This window comes from Copidosoma floridanum, unplaced genomic scaffold, assembly GCF_036245765.1.
Source record: "Copidosoma floridanum isolate Cflo_tuat_1 unplaced genomic scaffold, Cflo_Japanese_pri ptg000001l, whole genome shotgun sequence".
NCBI classification, from domain to species: Eukaryota; Metazoa; Arthropoda; class Insecta; order Hymenoptera; family Encyrtidae; genus Copidosoma; species Copidosoma floridanum.
Window position 1 is genome coordinate 12,004,685 of NW_028321878.1, and position 19,523 is coordinate 12,024,207.

Genomic DNA, 19,523 nt, shown 5'->3' on the forward strand with positions numbered 1-19,523 from the left:
AAAGAGAACTACCTACCTATATACACCTATACAAACCGTGTATGTATATAAGGTATACATGTATATACTATACGTCCGGCGCGCCGCGTGCCGCATTTCGATTATATTCGCGCGTGCACGGAGTAGCTGTTGGTTGGTTGGCTGGTTGCTTGTTGTTGATTTTTTTCCCCTTTTTTTCCTTTTTTTTTTTTTTTTTTTTTTTTTTTGCTCATTCGCGTGCGCGGGGGACTACACGTATACGTGCATTTAGGTGTACACACGTGGAGGGAGGCTAATAGAATGGGAGGCAAGGTAGTGTGTATACACGCTGTGCATGGGGTGTACGTGCAATGTGTGTACTTTTACAGGACTCCTGGACAAGAGGGAGATTGATTGATACCAGTTTCTGTTTTATCCGCTCTATTTTATACATGCCCGTATAACGTCGTGGTGTATGTATGATGGACTGTAAAATATTATATTGTTGAAATTTAAGTTTTCCTATTTGTTTGTACAACAAACTACCTTTTTTCTTCTTCTTGTGTAGTTGAAAAAAAAAAAAAAAAAAAAAAAAAAAAAAACAAGATCGAATAGGATAGCGACGTTACATACTTTGTGTAATGCGCGAGCGAATAGAAATAAAATACGAGATGGTTAAAGTCTCTTTGCTCATTGTTCGAGTGTATACCTACATGTGTCTCTCTATGCGATATTTCACTCGTGTCTCCGCTATTGTGTATACCCATATGTATGCGTGTGCAAGTGTTTTCTTTTCTTTTTTCGTTTTTTTTCGTTTTTTTTTTTTTCATCTTCACATGGCAAGTACATATATTATGCATATTATATGCGTGCGCGCGCGTGAGAGTGTGTCTTTCTTTTTCCAATGGAGCGATAAGAGGGTGAATCACGTTCACGAAACTAACGATATATATATATATATATATATATATATATACGTGTATACCTGATTTGCAGCAGCCTCGCTCAAGTCCAAGGACGTGGAGTTTCAGTCGACGTGGGCAATTTTTTCCACGTTGTTTCGGTTTTTTTGTTTTGTTTTTTTCCCCCTTAAAAAACAAATCTTTCGGCATCGATTGGCGAACCAATGCTTTTCGGGAGTCGAGAAATACGACCGAGTAATGGACGATGCAGCATTTAAAAAATGTGCAGCTCAACAAAACAAACGTCAAAGTTACGATCGGCTAAACGAATAGTCCAACAGCCAATGGTAGTGCCAAAACGCGAAAACAAGCGAATTTCGAACCAACTTAGTTGTGTCCACTGCAAGAGTGGGATGAAACAAAAAAAATGAACAATAACGCGCAAACTTAAGTTTGAGTGCTCAAGAGAGAGGTAAGAGGCGAGCAAACGGTTCGACGCGCGCAATGTAGAGGGGGTGGAGAAAGCTGCGCCGGCAAACTTTGGGCTCCCTCCCCGGCTGGCTTAAACTAATTTTGCTCGGATGTAAAATCAAGAGAGCCGAGTGCGATTATACCGCAATTTTATAAAATCGCTCCTTCACGGCCTTGGAATCGAGCTGTCACGGGCTCCGGAAAGAGGAAAAAAAAAAAAAAAATTTGTCTCTACGCGTAGAGAGAGTCAGGCGATGTGCACGTCTGTATACACGTGTATAGCCTTTGTCCGGCGCGGATGAATCACCCCACGTGATCCTCTGGATCGGCGGTGCAGTGTATGGGTTATATACACGCGGGCCCGTGTGTCCCGATGCGCGACATCGATTAGTCAGCGACGCGATGATTTCGTTGTCTCTTTTGTCTTTTTTTTTTCTGTTTCATCGCAAAAAAAGTGACGAGCTCGCTTTTTTTTTTGTTGGTACTGTTGAGCGCGTTTTATTCGGCCGAAACAATCAAACTACAACGTATAGGTGATTTTATCTACAATTTTTGGAGGTCGAAATGATAAGGTTATAGTTTCAGCCGTACGAGCATCGTAAGTTGAGAAATCAGAGTCCAAGGTTTTGATTCACTTGTTTCGCGTCGTCACAGATCGTTATCTTTTTTTTTTTTTTTTTTTTTTTTCATCACAAAGAAAAAAACCTTTTTTGAAAACACATAAAGACTCTCAGTACAAAAGCATTTGTCGCAGTGAAGTGAAACCCCATGCACTTGCACGAAGACCGAGTTCATCGCACGGAGCTCTCCTTCTCGCTTTAAAATGTTTAATTTTTTTCCCCCACATCCACGTAGCACGAGACTATTTTCCGTCGAGCCAAAATTTTTTAAATTAAAATCTTTTCACTCGCTTGGCTTCTTCCGCCTCGTCTATGGCATACAAAGTTTCGCGGAGAAAAGCTCGAGGCGCACCGCGCAAAACTCACAAACTCCTCCCATGTCGGGCGCAAAGCAAAAAATTAATTAAAACAAAAACAGCGACGTACAATCTTTGAAGGGCGATATACTTTGTCCATTGAAAATATGGTACATCGGAGCAACCCCTTATTTTCCTTTATAAAAATACCTCCTAGTAAGTCTAAGGCTCACGTAGATACACCACGTGAAACATAAAAGCTCGCAAAGCTTTTCACCAACCCCTCGGCTTGTTGTGATTTGTAGGAAAAAAAAAAAAAAAAAACGACATCAACACTTCATTGCGAGTAATCAGAATCGCTACAGTTTGCTTACCGACTCGCAAGACACCACGGAGCTTTTCCTCCTTCCAAGACAGGCGGGGAAAAGCCCGAAAATTCCCGCGTGCAGCTGGATTTTGAAAGTTCGCGGGTGCGCGCACACCTCCTAAGAAGTTAATCAAGTAAGCCTCCTCGCCGCAGCGTGCACCGACTATGTACACACATGTACGACAATTATACGCAGCGCAGGGAGTACGTATAGAGAGTTGGGCACCGAGACAATGGGATTCCGTGGGCTTTTGACTCCTCGAGGGGCTCTCTCTCTCCTTCTTTCCCCTTCATCGCTGCTTGCACTGCAAGCCACGGGGGTGCACGACAACGTACAGGTAGTAGTAGCACTCGCTTCTGAGCGAGCACCTGTGCGAGAGAAACATTTTTCCCATTCACCTACCTTCACTTTGTTTAATTAGCGAATTTAATTAGGAGCTTTTCCTCGGCAGCTGTGCATGGGCGCAGAAGCGGAAGAGCACACGTGAATGGGTACCGCGCCCATGACTTTGGCGAGCTTTTCGAATATTTTAAATGACTCTCGAGTGCTCAATGACGCTCTTTCGCAGAGAGCGACGGGTGAAACCCGAGGCCGACCTCGTGAATGGGCAATGACACATGTGTGGGAAGACACTTTGCGCGGGAGTGACGAGGGTGTCGACCATTTTTTTCTCTCTCTTTTTTTTTACAAGGATAATTTGGAAAAAAAACGGAAATTTGGGTGCAACAATAAATGTGCATGAATGATTAACTTGGTTGGTCAAAAGCGTTTAGTCGGATCAGCTGGTGACAATAATAATCCCCCCGTGACTCTCGTGTGTGTATACAAGTGACGCACGACGACCGAGCTTATCCGAGCCGAGTAATTTTATCGGCAGCGCTTTTTTTGCAGGTGACTTTTCAAAAGGAAATCCTTTTTAATTACTCACAATTAGCTCTGCACTCGAAAAAGAATAATAAGTTCCGGCACTCGGCGTAACCGCAAACTTATGGTATTATTCGGACGCACGGACAATGTCAATGTCGGGCGAGACTTGAGGGCAAAAAAAAAAAGAAACAAAAAAAGGACGATTTAGGCGACACGGGACAGGAGTCAGGAGCCAAGGTCTCCTTCCCGCTTCGGCGAGTCTGCCGCTAATAATCGACGTGGTCGCGTTTTGGATACTTTTTTTTTTTACTCTCGAAATTCTCCGAAGGACACGCCATTGCGCAGATTTTACTGACTCGTACGTCTCTTGTGATCCGAGTGTTGTCTGCGAAACAAACGCTCCCCTCGGCCGCTGGCAGTCATCTATACGTTTGAAATCCCTTGCCCCGCGCACCCGAGTTTCAACTGAATGAACGCACACCAACCGCGAAAATCACTCTCCACGACCGAGCCTCTCTCTCTCGCCCTCCCGCGCGTCGGTAGAAATTTCGTATGAATGAAGGGGTGTCTTTCGCTCCCCTGGGCCGTGCACGATGACGCCGCGCACGTGATGACTCCCCTTCTCGTGTACACGTACACAAGTGGATGGATGTACATCGGTTTTCCCCCCCTAGTCCAGTACAGCTGGCCGAGTGACCGACGGACTTTTTGTGGATTTCGCTTGCGCGTGTTTTTTTTTTTTTTTTCTCCATGGATGGATGAATGATGACGGTCACCCCTTTCCTGCCTTTTTTTTTTGCTGATGGCTCGATGAATGGCTCCGTGCGCGTGTGTGTATGCTAAATCGCGCGACCTTGGGGCCGATTCGCTCGAGAGATCATCGGGTTGAAAATGTGAGCTCGGCCTCGCTTGGCTTTTACTACTGATTGCTTCGCGATTTTTTTTTCCTCTTTTCATACGGTTTCAATGACTTTTTTTTTTTATACACAAGTGCTTGGATGGACGTTCGACGGCTGAAAAAATGAACGGGGGCTCGTTTGAGGAGAGACGGGATTTGTTTTGCGAATGATTGATTGTCGATGGATTGGGCTTTTAGTAGTAACAGACTGTTTCGCCAGACGCGGGCAATGTGATGCAAGTCCAAGAATCTCGGCCTTTCTTTTTTTTTATCATTAAAAGAAAGAATCAATTTGGTTCTGAAATAGAACTAGCTCCTTACTAAAAATTGTCTTTACTTGGCTGACCCTACAGTAAAAACAACTGCACACGTTCAGTATCCCCTGTATCGACAAGAGGTTTTGTCTTACACTTGTAATCATTCGATTACATCCCGCCATCCTCTGATCAGAGCAAAAAATATGAAATAAGTAACGCAGCACCAACTAGAGCTTAAAAACGAAACTCCGCAATTCAACATCCCAAATCGATCGTCACCCAGCCTTCTTTTTCCCTCGTTCGAGACGCCTGCGGCAACAATATATATATATATTTTTTTTTTCGCTCTTCTCATTAACATGTCCGACTGTCAGTGTATAGCCACATCGATGAGTATGAAAAAAAAAAAAAAAAAAAAAAACAGCGAGCGATTTGCGTGCGTAGGTACTTGCACGAGAACATGTACGAGACTCGCTCGACTCGCAATTTTTCAAGCCAACGGCGACGATAGTGACGCGAGAGAGAGAGAGAACCAACATCGACGCCGTCGCCACTAGTTATTTTTAGCACTTTTTAGTGTCAATTTGATGATGTACGGCTTGTAACTCAAGCCTTAACGACGCCGAAGGCTTTTCGTGTGTACCCACGTACGTGCAATACATGTATACGTGCAAGTTTTTTTTAATTACACAGTTAGCGAGACATGATGCGCGTTACAGATGCTTTTACGTAATAGTTTTGACTTGACTTTTTTTTTCTCCTCCCGGCGCACACGTCGTTCTCGGCGACGACGATCAACACCGAAATTCATCATCGCAGCGTCCTAGGATCGACAAAACAATCGAAGGCAGGGATGGGAAAAAAAAAAAAAAAATTTCGCTTTTTATCGGACCCATAGCCCACCCAAAGGCCGTCGTCGCCGGTTTTAATTCGTCGTTCCGAGAATCGGCGCTCGCGAAGGAGAAACTACAACCAACTGGAACAGAAATTTAAAACGCCGAGCCGCGCGTAAATTGAACGTGGCCACCACCGTCGCGCGACACAGAGACAATGGCGCCCGGAGTGTAGCCGTTGTAGCACACGGCGCAGTTGGCGAGACCCAACGGGGTGATAAGCTTCTGGGGAGCACGTGGAGGCAACCAATGTCGGGTGCAATCGGGGGACCCTGGGGCGAACGAGCCCGTGGATTTTTCGATAAATTTCGTTCTCGATCTCTGGAACGGCACGAGGAAAAAAAAAAACGCTATCCAACCAGTTCGCACTTGACACGAACGCCTGTCTCTCTTTCTGTGTATCGTACATGTGAGTGTGTGCAATGCGCGCTTTCGTAAGCGAGGGGGACAGTCCTCCCCCCTCCGACTCGAATAACGTGGCTCCGGCTGATGATGGCTTTCTGTGAGTTCGCGCTTGTGTGCTCGGACGCGAGAATAATATCAGAGTGAACGACCGTCGCTGCGGAGGAATTTGCCGGGGCACACACTGCACGGCTGCTTTATTTTTTATTCTTTTTTTTTTTTTTTTCACGCTGATACGCGCGAGTGGATAAATTGATTCGGAGCTCGGACAAACAAGAAAAAACAACGAGGGTTTTCAGCGAGTACATGTATACGTTGCGTTGGAAAGGAGGTGTTTCTTTTTTTCGCCGCTTTTTCGAGGATATATATATATACTCACCGGAACCGTAGTACTCCTTGCAGTAGCGCATCGCCGCCCGCTGGACGATCGAGTAGTACAGGTTCACGTAGGAGGTGGACTGGTTTTGTGCCGAGAGCGCCATTTATGCTGATTTTTTCGTTACTTTCCTTTTAAACGGCAAATACGATTATTATTATTTACAATAATAATAATAATAATGATAACAAGAACAACACACAGGCCCCGACGCTTTATACTGCCGTTGTAGTTATCTGTCGCACTGTGTATTTTTCTTCTTCTTTCTTGTACTCGCGAACTTGTTTTCCGCGTTTTTGTTCCGATACACTGTATCTTTGTCCGGATCACGAGACGCCGACCATCAGAGAAACACTCGACGATGGTACCCACCCGTTCCTTCGATCTCACCTCACCACTTGTTTTTCATTACTTCTTGCAACAATGATTATTATTATTATTTTTATTATAACAATAACAACAAAAACAACAGTAACAACGATCGCTCCAACAGCAGCGTTAATCACGATAATTCGCCGCGCGATTTAATTCGCAGGGGACCAGGGGGTGAGGAGGGGAGTATGCGTGTGTCTGGGCGCGCGCGCACGTCTCCCTCTCACGGCTTTTCAGCTCTTCCCTTTGATGACTGCGGATGCGTTGCATGTGCACGCGTACATTACAGGTGCACACACATATAAACGATGGTACACCGACGTCACACATACACACACGCGCGCACACACAATTTTCTTCCTTCCTCCCTCCTGTGAATGGCACGCGCGTGCTGCTGTATATTTCGCTATACCTGAACTTCAAAACGTGCGCTCTTGAAATTCGCCGGTACCATGCGCGTATGTGTACGTGAACTTGCACGCACGCGGGAGCGCGCGCTTTTCCGAATTTCAGTAGTAACGGTAGGACTGTGGTCGGCCGTGGACCTTTTTTTTTATTTGCACGCTAGAGATTGTGGGCTTTGGCTGTTGCGTAGCTGCTGATGCGCCGGTGCTGGTGACGACGGCGATGATCTATTGGCAATGGTAACGAGATCGCAATAGTGACGGGTCGAAGCGGTGGAGTACCATCCCGGCGACGACGACGACGGCCACGGCGACGGCCACGGCGAACAGGAGCCCCCGCCAGGGTTTCGCATGTCCCTCTTTTTATTTATTTATTTTATTTTATTTTTTTTTTTTTCGTTCCTCTTCTATATTTCTCGACTCAATCGTCCTCAATGTGTTGTCTCTGTCGTTGCTGCGACTCTCGCGTTTCGGTACGGCACTTACAAGCACAGCACACGGTTGGTCCTCGATACGCGGATCGGCATGGCGACGGAGGCACACGCGCGCACAGACACACACCCACCACAGCCGGCTACACCACTGTCGTAGCCACGAGCAGCCTCATCGCGTGCCGGTTTTACCCCTTGTCTCGCGACTCGGTCGTTTACGATGTACTGGCGCGAAGAGAACACCTCCGTACCGAAATAGAAAACGAACAAAAAAACAAAAAAACAAAAAACAAAAAAACAAGAAAAAAAACCTACAGTGAGAAACAGAAATACTTTGCCCTCGCACGCGCGAACCGCGATCTTTCAGCCGAAACGGAGAAAGAGTAAAACACTCGCCAGTCGCTGCTGCCACCAATTGCGATAGGAGGTTGGATCGGTAACGGATCGATCGATCGATCGGTTTTAGCGATATTGTTGATTAATCGTATAGGTGTGGTGCACAAAACATGGTAAACGACGACGACGACGACGATGAAGATAAACAGCACACGGGAGCGCGCGCGGAGGAGGCGCGAGGAGCGCGCCGGCAAGGACGCAACAACGGCACACGCTCTATCTTGGTTTGGCTCTGCTCGACGGCGGCGTTGGCAGCGCGACACAGCGCGGGTAGAGTAGTAGCCCGAGACGACGGCGGCGACGCCAGCACTACTGAGAGAGACAGAGGCGGGCCTTCGGAGCACCGACGACGACGGCGTGCACGCTACAACATACACCACCGTATACGTATAAATATTCTATCTCTCTCTCTCTCTCTCTCTCTCTCTCTATCCGGTGGTGGCTGCTGGGCACGGAGGTATATCGGTGGATGTGATGTGGCTGTATACACACGTACGAAAGAGCGCGATTGTGCCGGTGTGTGGTGATGCTGATGGCTGGTGGTATTGCTCTCCTCGTCGGGCCTCTGCACCACCGCTGCTCCCAAGAGCCAAGACCGAGACGGCGACGTTGCCACGCTTACGCGCACACTACTGGGCGCGAGAGAGAGAGGGAGCATGACAGATTATGCCAGCTCTCTCTCCCTCCCTCTCTATCTCGAAGCCAATCCAGTTCAGAAATACATCCCCCACCGCTGCTGCTATGCACACGAGAAGCAGATAAAGAGAGAAAGTTCGGATGTGTTGGCGCGTCCATGTGCCACGGTAGGAGAAAAAACATGTATTGTATGTATGCGCCGTCTGCCAGCCGCGCCAGACCGTCGTCGCAACGAAGGAGGAGAAGCAGAACGAGGAGAAGAGGAGGAGAGATTCGTAGCTGCGGCCCGTACGAATACACGCTTCGAAGGATGTGTAGGGGGAGAGAAAAGAGTTGGGCTCGGCCGGGGTAAAAAAGTAGTTACGCGTCGAACCCACGGCGCGCTGCTGGTAGTGGTAGAATAAGGGGAGCGGGGGGGGGAGAGAGCGGCAGCAGCGCCGCCGGTGGGTCGTCGCGAAAGAACGGGGGTAGGGGGATGGGCGAGCGCGGGAGGGAGGCGCCCCTGAAAGTGCGCCAGTCCACGGACACATACATATACACAGAGAGAGAGGGGGGGGGGATAAAAAAGAGACTCGCTCGCGAAAGAGTTGAACGAAAGAGTGGGGCTCAGCCCCCCCTCTCCTCTCTCTCCACCGCCAGTTGGGACAACCGCGTGCGCGGCACTGGGGGGAGCCGCCGCCACCCCACCCATCGGCCGCTCTTTCGGTCTCTGTCCTTCTACGCCGATGCATCGCGATTACGGAGCCAGCGGGAGCGAGACGGGACGAAAGAACCTACACTGCCGGGTAAAAAAGCAGAGGCAAAAGGGGAGGGGAGGTGGTATACTATGCTGCACTACGACGACGACGATGGTTCGTGGTGGTGGTGGCGGCGACGAGGCCTCTCCCAAATCAATATTACTCGTTTAAAAAAAGCACCACCTGTAATCACGCACTCGTCTCGCGAGTCCCGAGACTCTTTTTAAAGACCACAACGACTACTACCCCGACCATCTTTTTCGTTTTTTATGTCTTACTTTGCTCCTTGGCTTACTCGGAGCTCCCCTTACTCCTGTGGTAGCTTCTTTTTCTGGGGACTGGATTTTTTTTTTTTTTTTCGTCTTCGCACCGACGTGACGCAACGACCTGCTGACCGGACAGTTTTTAAGTTTCGAGGGTGATGGAGCGAGGCGGCAAAGAAGTTGGAGCAAAGTATTCGATGTATAGGTTGTACGACGATAACGAACAAAGTCGATGGAAATGTTGAGATTTAGTTTAGAGCAAGAATTGGTTTTGGAACAGGTGTTTTTCGGTATGATCTTTTGAATCTGCGTTTTATCGAATCAAAACTTTAGATTTTTTATGAGAACAGACTCTGGTAAATTTGAAAGTTGAGACGAGGACGATATCACCACTATACCGTATTTCAACGACGATACACAAAAGCAGTTTTCGAATTTCTGTGTACCTATATATACATATATCTAACTGTGCTACCTGACGACAATTTTTATTAATTAATTAATAAGCAATTGTTTAATATAATTGTGATTTTGCTAAGTAATATGATATTAATGCAGTAGTACTGACAACGTTTTTAATGTTTTATAATTGTAGAGTGATATTAAATTCGAAGTGATGCCACGCATAAGTGGACCTTGTTAAAACAATTTGAGCCAGAAATCTTATTAAAAATTTGTAGCTCAGAGCGGCTAGTGCAATTTGCTGGTAAAAGATACAATTTCTTCGAAAAAATGCTATAGGCAAATTTTTAAGTAGTAGTTCCAGCTGATATGGTCAGACATGAAAGTTTTATTTTGAAGTAGTAGTAACGGCTGATGAAGTCAGACACACTTAACTTGTCATTTTTATAGTTCAAGCTACAGCTGATATAACCATACAAATATTCATATTTTTATAAATTTAGGTACGACAGATAAGAAACGAAAACGTTTTCTTTAACAATCTGTTGCCAAAACTTATATAAGCAGTAAAATACATGAAATAATTATTTTTGTTTGCATAGTATCAATGGTAGTAGTCACAGCTTGTATGGTCAGACATAAAAATTATACGCATGGCTCGTTTTGAAATAGTAATCACTGCAAACATGGTGAGACACATATAATTGTTTTTGTTTTCAAAGTAGTCAAAAGTAGTCATACTAGTAGTCTTACAGCTAATGTGGTCAAACTTAGAAAATCAATATACCTTGGAGTTTATTTCAAGGTGTCTGTTACTGCATGTATGCTAAGACATAGAGTAATTGGTGTTATTTTTAAAGTGCCTATTAAAAGTGGTAATTACAGCTGATATGGTCTGACATGACTTTTTTTTTTTTTTTTTTTTTTTTTTTTTTATTTATAAGCTTTTTCTGATTAATACAAATCAATATAGCTATAAGGTCTGACATGACATTTTTAATATATATATATATATATATATATATATATATATATATATATATATACTAGGGTTCTTTTTTTATCATAGTAGTAACTACAAACATGGTAAGGCGTAAGTAATAGATTCGTTCGAGGCTTCAGCTCGGAGGACCTCTGAGGCCTCCAACACTATAAAGCTTTACATTAGAATGTATAACTGTACAGCTCATCCGAGCTAAAGCCTCGAATCAATTTATTTATTTATTTTTGTAAATTAGTGTTAGTAGTAGTAACAGTCGATATGGTCAGACATACAAATTATTACACGCATGGCTCTTTTTGAAGTAGTAGTCACTGCAAACATGGTAAGACCACAACAACTGTCTTTGTTTGCAAAGTAGTCATACTAGGAGTCTCACAGCTACTTAATGTGGTCAGGCTTAGGAAATTAATACACCTTGGAGTTTATTTCAAGGTGTCAGTTACTGCAAATATGGTGAGACATAGAGTAATTCGTTTTTCTTTCAAAGTGCCTATCAACAGTGGTAATTCCAGCTGATATGGTCAGACATAAAATTTTTTTTTTAATATAAACTATGGTTTTTTTTACTACAGTTGTAAATGTAAACATGGTAACACATACATAATGTATTTGTTCGATGCTCTAAGACCTTCAACACTATAAAACTTTACATTAGAATGTATAACTGTACAGCACACCCAAGCTAAAGCCTCGAATTAAATAATTAATTTTTTTTTGCAAATTAGTAATAGTAGTAGTAACAGTCGATATGGTCAGACATAAAAATTATTACACACATGGCTCTTTTTGAAGTAGTAGTCACTGCAAACACAGTAAGATACATATAATAATTGTTTTTGTTTGCAAAGAAGTAATACTAGTAGTCTTACAACTAATGTGGTCAGACTTATAAAGTTAATATACTTTGGAGTTTATTACAAGGTGTCTGTTACTATGTATATTGTAAGACATACAGTAATTGATTTTATTTTTGAAGTGCCTATCAATTGCAGTAATTACAGTTGATATGGCCAGACATAACTTTTTTTAACATACATTATGGTTTTTTAACTATAGTAGTAACTGCAAACATGGTAAGACGTACATAATTGTTTTGTTTGCAAATTAGTAGTAATAGTAGTAACAGTTTATTAGGTCAGACAAAATTATTATACTTTATGATTTTTATCAAAGCAGTAATATCTACATACATGGTAAGACACACAGAATTTCCACATGTTTGTTGAGTTGTTATTATAGTAGTCACAACCAATATGGTCAGACATTAAAAGTCATTTGTGATAGGCTGAGATTAATTCTAAGTTAGTGTGAACATAAAAAATGGTTTTTGCTTACAAAGTAATAGCAGTTACAGCCGTTATTGCACGAAATTAATAATCGTTAGCAATGTTTTTCGTTTTTTTAAAAATAAGTAGTAATGGTCGAAATAGTCAGGCACACAAAAATGTAATACATAACGAATCAATACATGACTGATGAATTAAGATATAAAAATTAGTTTAAAAAAAAGGCCATAGGGCCGTCATCAACTGAAAAAAAAAAAAAAAAAAAAAAAAAAAAAAACAAGTTAATATAAAACACCGAGTTCCGCTCATCCGAGTGAAACCATCAAAGACCACTTGATGGTCGATGATCTCGCGCCATCGATTCCCTAACCCCCCGGGGAAAAAAAAAACATCCCCCACGGTCAATGATCGGATAAAGGAGCATCGACGGCATCCCTCCACCCATTTAAACCAAGGCAGCAACACATCGCTTCCCAAATTGTTCCCATGCACAGAGAGAGAGAAAGAGCATCAAAACATCCTCATCCCAGCGAGTCAGCTAATAAAAGGCATCGTAAAATGACCGTATACACCCACACACAAGCTGCAATGACGCTTTCTTTCTCTGTCGCTTCGGCGATAAATAAAATCCGGGAATGGTTGGGAGGAGCTTTTTGCCTGCGGCCTCGAATTCAGAATTGTTTTTTTTTTCGAATTGACGCGCACACCGGCACCAGCAGCAACACTAGAGAGGAGCAACAAGTGGTCGGGCGTCATCGTGCGGCAGAATGACTTCCCGCCTACCCTGCCTATAGGTACCTCACCGTGTGGCGGTGCACTACCACCACCATCACTCTCTCGCCGCTTGAGCGTATACACTTACACTGCACGCGCGCGCGCTCTCCTTGTCTCGCTCGCATAGAAATTTTTGTTGATTTTGCGATTCAAATGAAAGTGCCGCTCACGCGGAGGAGGGGACGACAAAGGCCGTCCTCTCGTGTGCGCCCTTGACTCGTTTCCAAAAGGGTCTCTATGAATTGTTGGCTCATCGTGATGCTACTGTTTTCCACACCTCCCACCCCTTGCTCACTCTACTCTCTATTTTGCACGGGTTTTAATTTCATTTGAGAAAACACGGTCTCGACGGCGTGTCGTGCAACAACTGCAATGTTCTCTGTCCACATTCAAAGTCCAAAGCTAAACTTGCTCTGCGACCATCTTTTCAAACTTGACACTTGGTCGGATGATCTAAAAATATACTTGGACACACGCTATTCGTAAATCGATAAATGGTGTGGACCAGGGCTACAAACATACACTTTTCATGTTGTTTCGCTCCGACAACACACGCCCTGCCAGTGGTAGCAAAACAGAGAAGAAGAAAGAGGGAAAAAAAATCCATTCCAGGTAAGTAAACCAAACAAAGGGGCGTGGAGTGAAGAAGGAGGGGGGTGGGGGCACGAAAACATTCGCCTTCTTCAATTACGCGATAGCCCCCGGGCTCTCTGTACGTACGGAGTATATACCGTACAAGACAAATGCGTCGGAGCGAGCGGACTGGAAAAAGAAAAGGTGTGCGATCGAGGAAGAGCAGTGAAGAGAGAAAAGGGCAGGAGGAGTCGGAGAGGGGAAGGTTTCCGCGAGAAGGGCCGTAGAGTTGAGACAGGTCAAGTTAGCCCGGCATGTACTCGTTTACACGTGTCTAAGCGCGAGGGTGTGTAAGGAGCGAAGTAGTGCGTGCGCGTGCGGATGCTGCAGAAGGAAAACGAAGAAGAAGTCCCCACTGGAGCGTGAGATGTACATTTTTTGGGAAATAAGTTCAACATCACGAGGGTCGGGAGTTATGGCTTTTTTGTATATGGCGTTTGGTGCTTTATTATATATTTAGGTTCGTTTGACGCGAGTGCCACGTTTTACGAGGTTGGTCCAATTAATAATTCAGGGGCAAAAAAATAAAAACACCTCAAACAAGATTACCGAGTTGGACTTTCGCCTCATGAAAAATGAATTAGGCATTATGAGAATTTAAAAATGTGATTTTTCAAATTCTTTCTTTTTTTTTTTTTTTTTGGCTCCGTTAATCCTTTTCATTTTACTCGTTTTCTCGCAGTTACGAATCCAGTTTTTAATTAAGAGTGCACAACGGCCATGCCTTCTCTTTCTTGCCCACTTTTAATGTTTTTGTTACTCACCGTAAAACGTTTAATAGTTTGTTTTTTTTATGTTTTCATGGATTTAATTTAAATAACTCAACAAATTTATCAGGTGTGTGTTTAAAAAGTTTGTTAATCAGGCATCAATACCCTTGTATCCATACGTAACCCATTATGTGGAAAAAATGTGTCGAATCTAAGAATACACGTCTTTGCAAGGGTTACAACTAGCACTGTAAGTGGCAGCAAGACTATAGCTTACTATTGTAATGGAAAAACAATATCTCATACTCTGAGCAAAACAACCAAATGGTTGGAAGAACAGTGTCTCCTTACAAAGCAACATTGATCGTTGGAGCATGAATATAGTTGGTAAACAATTTGTATTATACTTGATTTAGTTATAAAAGAAGAAGGAAAAAAGAAGCTACAACAAGCAACACACGGAGCAAAGAATCAGCCGCACATATCCTCAATCATCCATCATTCTGAGCGAAACGTACGGGAGCACAAGCGCAAGCAGTATACTATAGTAGAGGGTAGCACTCCTATACAAAGATCCGAGTGCTATACACTGCAGTGCATCGTTATATTCGGGGGAAAAGAAGGAGGGGGGCGAGGGGACAGAGACGGAGCGTGAACCTCGAGCGAGACCAAAAAAAAAAAAAAAATGGGGGTGTGCGAAAAAGAAAGGAAAAAAGGCAGGACCAAGCGCAGCAAGAAAGAAAGCTCGCAGAGCTCTCTGGTCAGCATCGGAGCAAGAGAGAGGAGGACGATGCGGGTTTGCAAAGCGGGAGAGCAGCTAGCCAGCGACTAGTAGTAGCAGGGAGGGGGAGGGACGGGGCATTATCTCCTAAACCTAAAATCGATACAGTGAGCCGGGGGGGGGGATGGGGGTACACGCGGCGCGAGAGAAAAACGTCGGTGAATTTTCCGAGAGATAAATGGCGGCTCATTGGGAAAACCCATCCTCGTCCCTCTTTTTTTTCTCTCTCTCTCTCTCCCTGCTGCTGTTGCTGCTGCACTATACATGAACACGAAAAGAAAGAGAGGGAGAGGATGGGTGGGTGCGCTAGAGCTTCGATCCCCCGTGCAGCAGGCAGGCTGGCTTTTTTTTTATTTTCTTCCTTCCTTCGTCCCGTTCCCTCTATCGTCCTGTTCCTCTCCCTCTACCCTCCACCTCCACACGTACAACCCTCGTGTTCCGTAGCTTCCCTCCCTCGTTTTTTTTCTCCTCTCCCTGCTGCTGCTGCTTCTTCACCCACCCTCTCCTCCTCCACCTCCTTTTGGTACATCTAGCTAGCCCCCACGCTCTTTTTTCGTCCATCCATATACCTATGTACCCCCGCACCTTGTTTTTTTTTCCTCCCTCTGCCCCCCCCCCGCAGCAACGTCCTACGCTAGCAGCAGCAGCTCCATACCGTGCCGGGGTGCGCACGTTAATAAAAAATTTCCGAATAAATGATGGAACGAGGTGGTAGCGTAGCTGCTACTGCGCTGCGAGAGGAGGATCTTGCTGGTAGGGTGGGGGGGGAGGAGAGCTTGCACGCACATACACTCTGCGCTTCCCGTGCACGTATATATATATATGGTCTCTTGTATTTGAATCCTGAACTCTATCCTTCCTTCCTTCCTTCCTTCCTTCCTTCTCCATATCGGGCAGCGTTGATTGGGAATTTGAAAAATGAAGGGGTTATATTGGCCCGGGACGCACATACATGCCGCGTACCCTTTAGTTGCTACTGATTGCGACGGGGTGGGGGCCACATTCGTCTTTCTGGGGTTCGTCATAAGCCAGATTATCGGGCACGAGTACGTATCAATTTTTTATCCCTTTTCAACGAGTGGAAAAAGTTTTTTCTTTTTTTTTCCTCCCAGAGTTGTATATTCCGTGTACTGATAATATTTGGAAACGAGTGTACGTATAAGCACGTACAGGAGAATGTGCTTGGAATAACGCACCTGAGCAATAGTACTAAAAATCGTAAGGATAATCCAAATGATGAAAACAGTAAAAAGCAGCTGTTTGTAAATATGTATACCGTGAGCCATTGTGACCGGCGCTAAGGGTATTAAAGAAAAAAGGGAGAAAATTCCAAAGTGTCAGAAGTTGGCATTCGCACACGCGCGTTCAATAATGGTGCGTGAAAAATTCTTGGAAGAATAGGGGTGTATCGCGCACACGCGTAGAACAGAATGAATACGCAATAAGACGCTGCTGCACAGCAGTAAGAGTACGCCTCGTAGATCATTCTTCGCCCGATGAATCTCGTGCGTCGAATTTCCAAGTTTCGCGAGCATCAGAGCGCTAGATCGCGTAAAGAAAGGGCGGGAGAGGAAAATATTTTTACGCGCCATCCATCGCTTTACCTCTACACTCGGTGGGTGTAAGGAATAGCGGGGGGGGGGAGAATTTAAGTGAATTTCCCGAGCTCGCTCCGGTCGAGGGTGTTTCGTTAAACAATATTGGATGTTTTTTCGAATCTTTCGCGCTTCAATTACATAATTTCAATTTTGACGGGCAGTGTTATCTTTTTCGCAATGTTTTTACGAAAGAAATGGGTTGGTTTATTTACTTTTTTTTTTGTTTTTAATAGGAAGGGAGGAATATCTCTGATGTTTGCGATGTATGTACGTACAGTGTCCCGATTTACCATTGATTTGTAAGTTCTCAGTATTTGTCAATCTTGCGGGTAAATAGTTTTACCTTCAAAATAATCGCAGTTCTGATACTTTGGACAACTCGATTGGGAAAGAGATAGAGAGAGCCACCCTCGACCGACATCTCAAGCCAATTCTCACGTAGAGATCGTATGATGTAACCTTTAGGGGAAAAAAACTCAGCTCTACTTCATCATCATCGGTCTTTGGGAGGGCCAACAAAACATATTTCTTGGAGCAAAAGTTCATCGTCCATCCCCGTCGATGCGACGCTGTAAGCTACACCGGTGCTGTCGTCGAGCAAAAAGCTCCGAGTCGTCGCACAGTAGCAGCAGCTGAGAAAACTAAAGATAAAGTCTGGAGGAAGACGAGACCGGGGGAAGGGGCCAAGAAAGGAAATGCAGCGCTAACGTCGCCGCGCGCACGAGAGGAGAGCGAGAGAAACGCACTCTGGCTCGAAGCGTGTGTATCTCTTCCTTCTCCGGAGAGGGTTCGGAGGTGGAGGCCTCTCCGGCTATATTTATCCCTCCCGACGCAGCGAGTGTAATATTTGGATACACCTTCCAGTCTCCCTCTCTCCTCCCTTTGCTCTGGTGGTGGTGCACTTGTGTGTGTGCTTTTCTCTTTCCGCCCAGGGTTCCGCGCCATTTTTTTTTTTTTTTTCTCTACCACCGAGGAGGTGACTGTACTCTTTTATTGTCCCTTGCGTCGTTTCAGGTTTCGTGTATTAATATTATTTTTTTTTTTTTTTCGTACTGTCGTGTAAAAATTGCCGTCCCAGTTTTCGGCGCGTGTGATTCGATGGCCGCTTGATTACGAATTTCCATCGATTTCTTCTCTGATGGATTCTACAGTGGCTTTTTTTTCTTTCTTTCTTCCCTTTGGAAGTCTGAAATTAAATTTACGGCCAACCCGATCCGACCGGTGCACCGTAAAATACGTATTTTTTATTTTAATTCCGCCGTCAATTCAATTACAAGATTGGCAGTAGAGCGAAAAATATCTTCACATCGATTCCGACGATGAAGGCTTCGGTTCGCGAAAGGAAAACGCTTGTAAAAAATAAGTAAATAAATGAAGGAAAGTTGAAAAAAAAAAAAACAAAACATATTCAGTAAAAGGTATAACGAGAAGGTACGTGTACGCGCATGTGTACGACTGCACGCGCCCAGGGTAAACAATTTTCCGTGGGTATCGATGAAAAAGTCCTTCGACGCGGGCCTTTATACGTTAGGGGGGAAAAAATAGGAGAAGAAAAAAAAACAGCCCAGCCAAAGGCTTCTTCCGCTCGGAACTGCACTTTCTGTACCATTCTCTCAATGTTTTTTCTTTTCCCCATATTGGCACAATGTGAACGTGTGCGCGTGTAAAAAAGGAATCTTTTTAAAAAATCAAATTTTTCGCAGAGAGAAGCCAAAGGCAGACAGAGTTCGGCTCTCCCTGTTTTTCCCTCGGAGGTACATGCTTGTTGAAAGAATTTGTTATTCCCTTCCAACTCTACAGGAGGAATATTGCTTTTACATCAATTTCCCGAGCAAACTTTATTTTTCTTCGGTACCGCATTGTTATGTTCTTTTTTCGTTTGTTTTTTTTTAATTGTTGATTCGTTCCGACAAGAACGCGCGCTTGCGTCAACTGCAGTTGCAAGGGCTCTTGATCGACAACGAGGAGCAGCATATAAGCTGTTACACGGTAGGGAGGAGATCGCAAGCCTTGAGTTTGTAATAATCAAATAAAAAGGAAAACAAAAAAAAAGCACGTCATTGCACCAGCAGTGTCGTCGCGCGCAATTTCATCACAAAGAAAGTGAGCTTCTCGATAGTCTCGTGCATCATAAGTCTCGCACGAGAGAGAGAGACACTCGCGCGCGGTTCCTTGCCCTCTCGCGCTTTATTTATATCTCGAAGAGAGTAACGAGCGCACAGATCTCGTCTCTCTGTCCTCCTCCTCCTTCTTCTTTTTTTTTTTTTTTTCCTCTTCCACTCACCGAGACACGAGCGCGCTTCGGTTCAACGTCTCGGTCGTTTTGCGAATTCTTTCTTCCTCCCCTCTCGTTGTTTTTCGCCCCTCGTGCGCGAACACACGCACAAGTGACTTTTGTCCCGAGCTTGCAAGCTCCGCCGCTCCACACACGTGACTGTACGCGCAATTTTTATTTCCACCTCGCAGTGCAGGGGTGTGGGAGCTCTTTACTCGGGCGCGAAAAAATCATTTGCGATAATGAAGTTTAAAACGCCCGAGTCGAAGTTTACAGAGTGCACCGAAAATCGGGCGGCTCTATTGCCCCTTTGCACGCGAACGTTGAGCGCCATGGATGTACATGGCATAGCGTATGCACAAAAGTTTTGGGCTCATAATTCCAGTCGGGAGGTACGGCAAATAAAAAAAGGCTCGTCCGATTTTGTTTCGCTTATGCTTGTGCTTTTTCACAGCACACGATTACGGAAGCTCCGGCGCAGTTGAGCGAAAGTTTGCCAATGTTTGCGATGTAA

At 44.7% G+C, this 19,523-nt stretch overlaps 1 protein-coding gene across 5 annotated transcripts in view; it reads right to left on the minus strand.

The window, feature by feature from the left end:
- LOC106642944 (uncharacterized) overlaps positions 1-19,523 on the minus strand; it is a 102,092-nt gene that overhangs the window by 18,608 nt on the left and 63,961 nt on the right. For 3 of the 5 annotated variants that reach the window (XM_089591096.1, XM_014357880.2, XM_014357877.2), the window contains exon 1: positions 6,312-6,859. The exons of the other annotated variants lie outside the window; for them this stretch is intronic. In XM_089591096.1, the coding sequence (XP_089447222.1) occupies positions 6,312-6,414 (103 nt within the window). In that variant the 5' untranslated portion in view covers positions 6,415-6,859. Of the gene's footprint in view, positions 1-6,311; positions 6,860-19,523 lie in introns of those variants that run through there. 5 annotated transcript variants of the gene reach the window in all.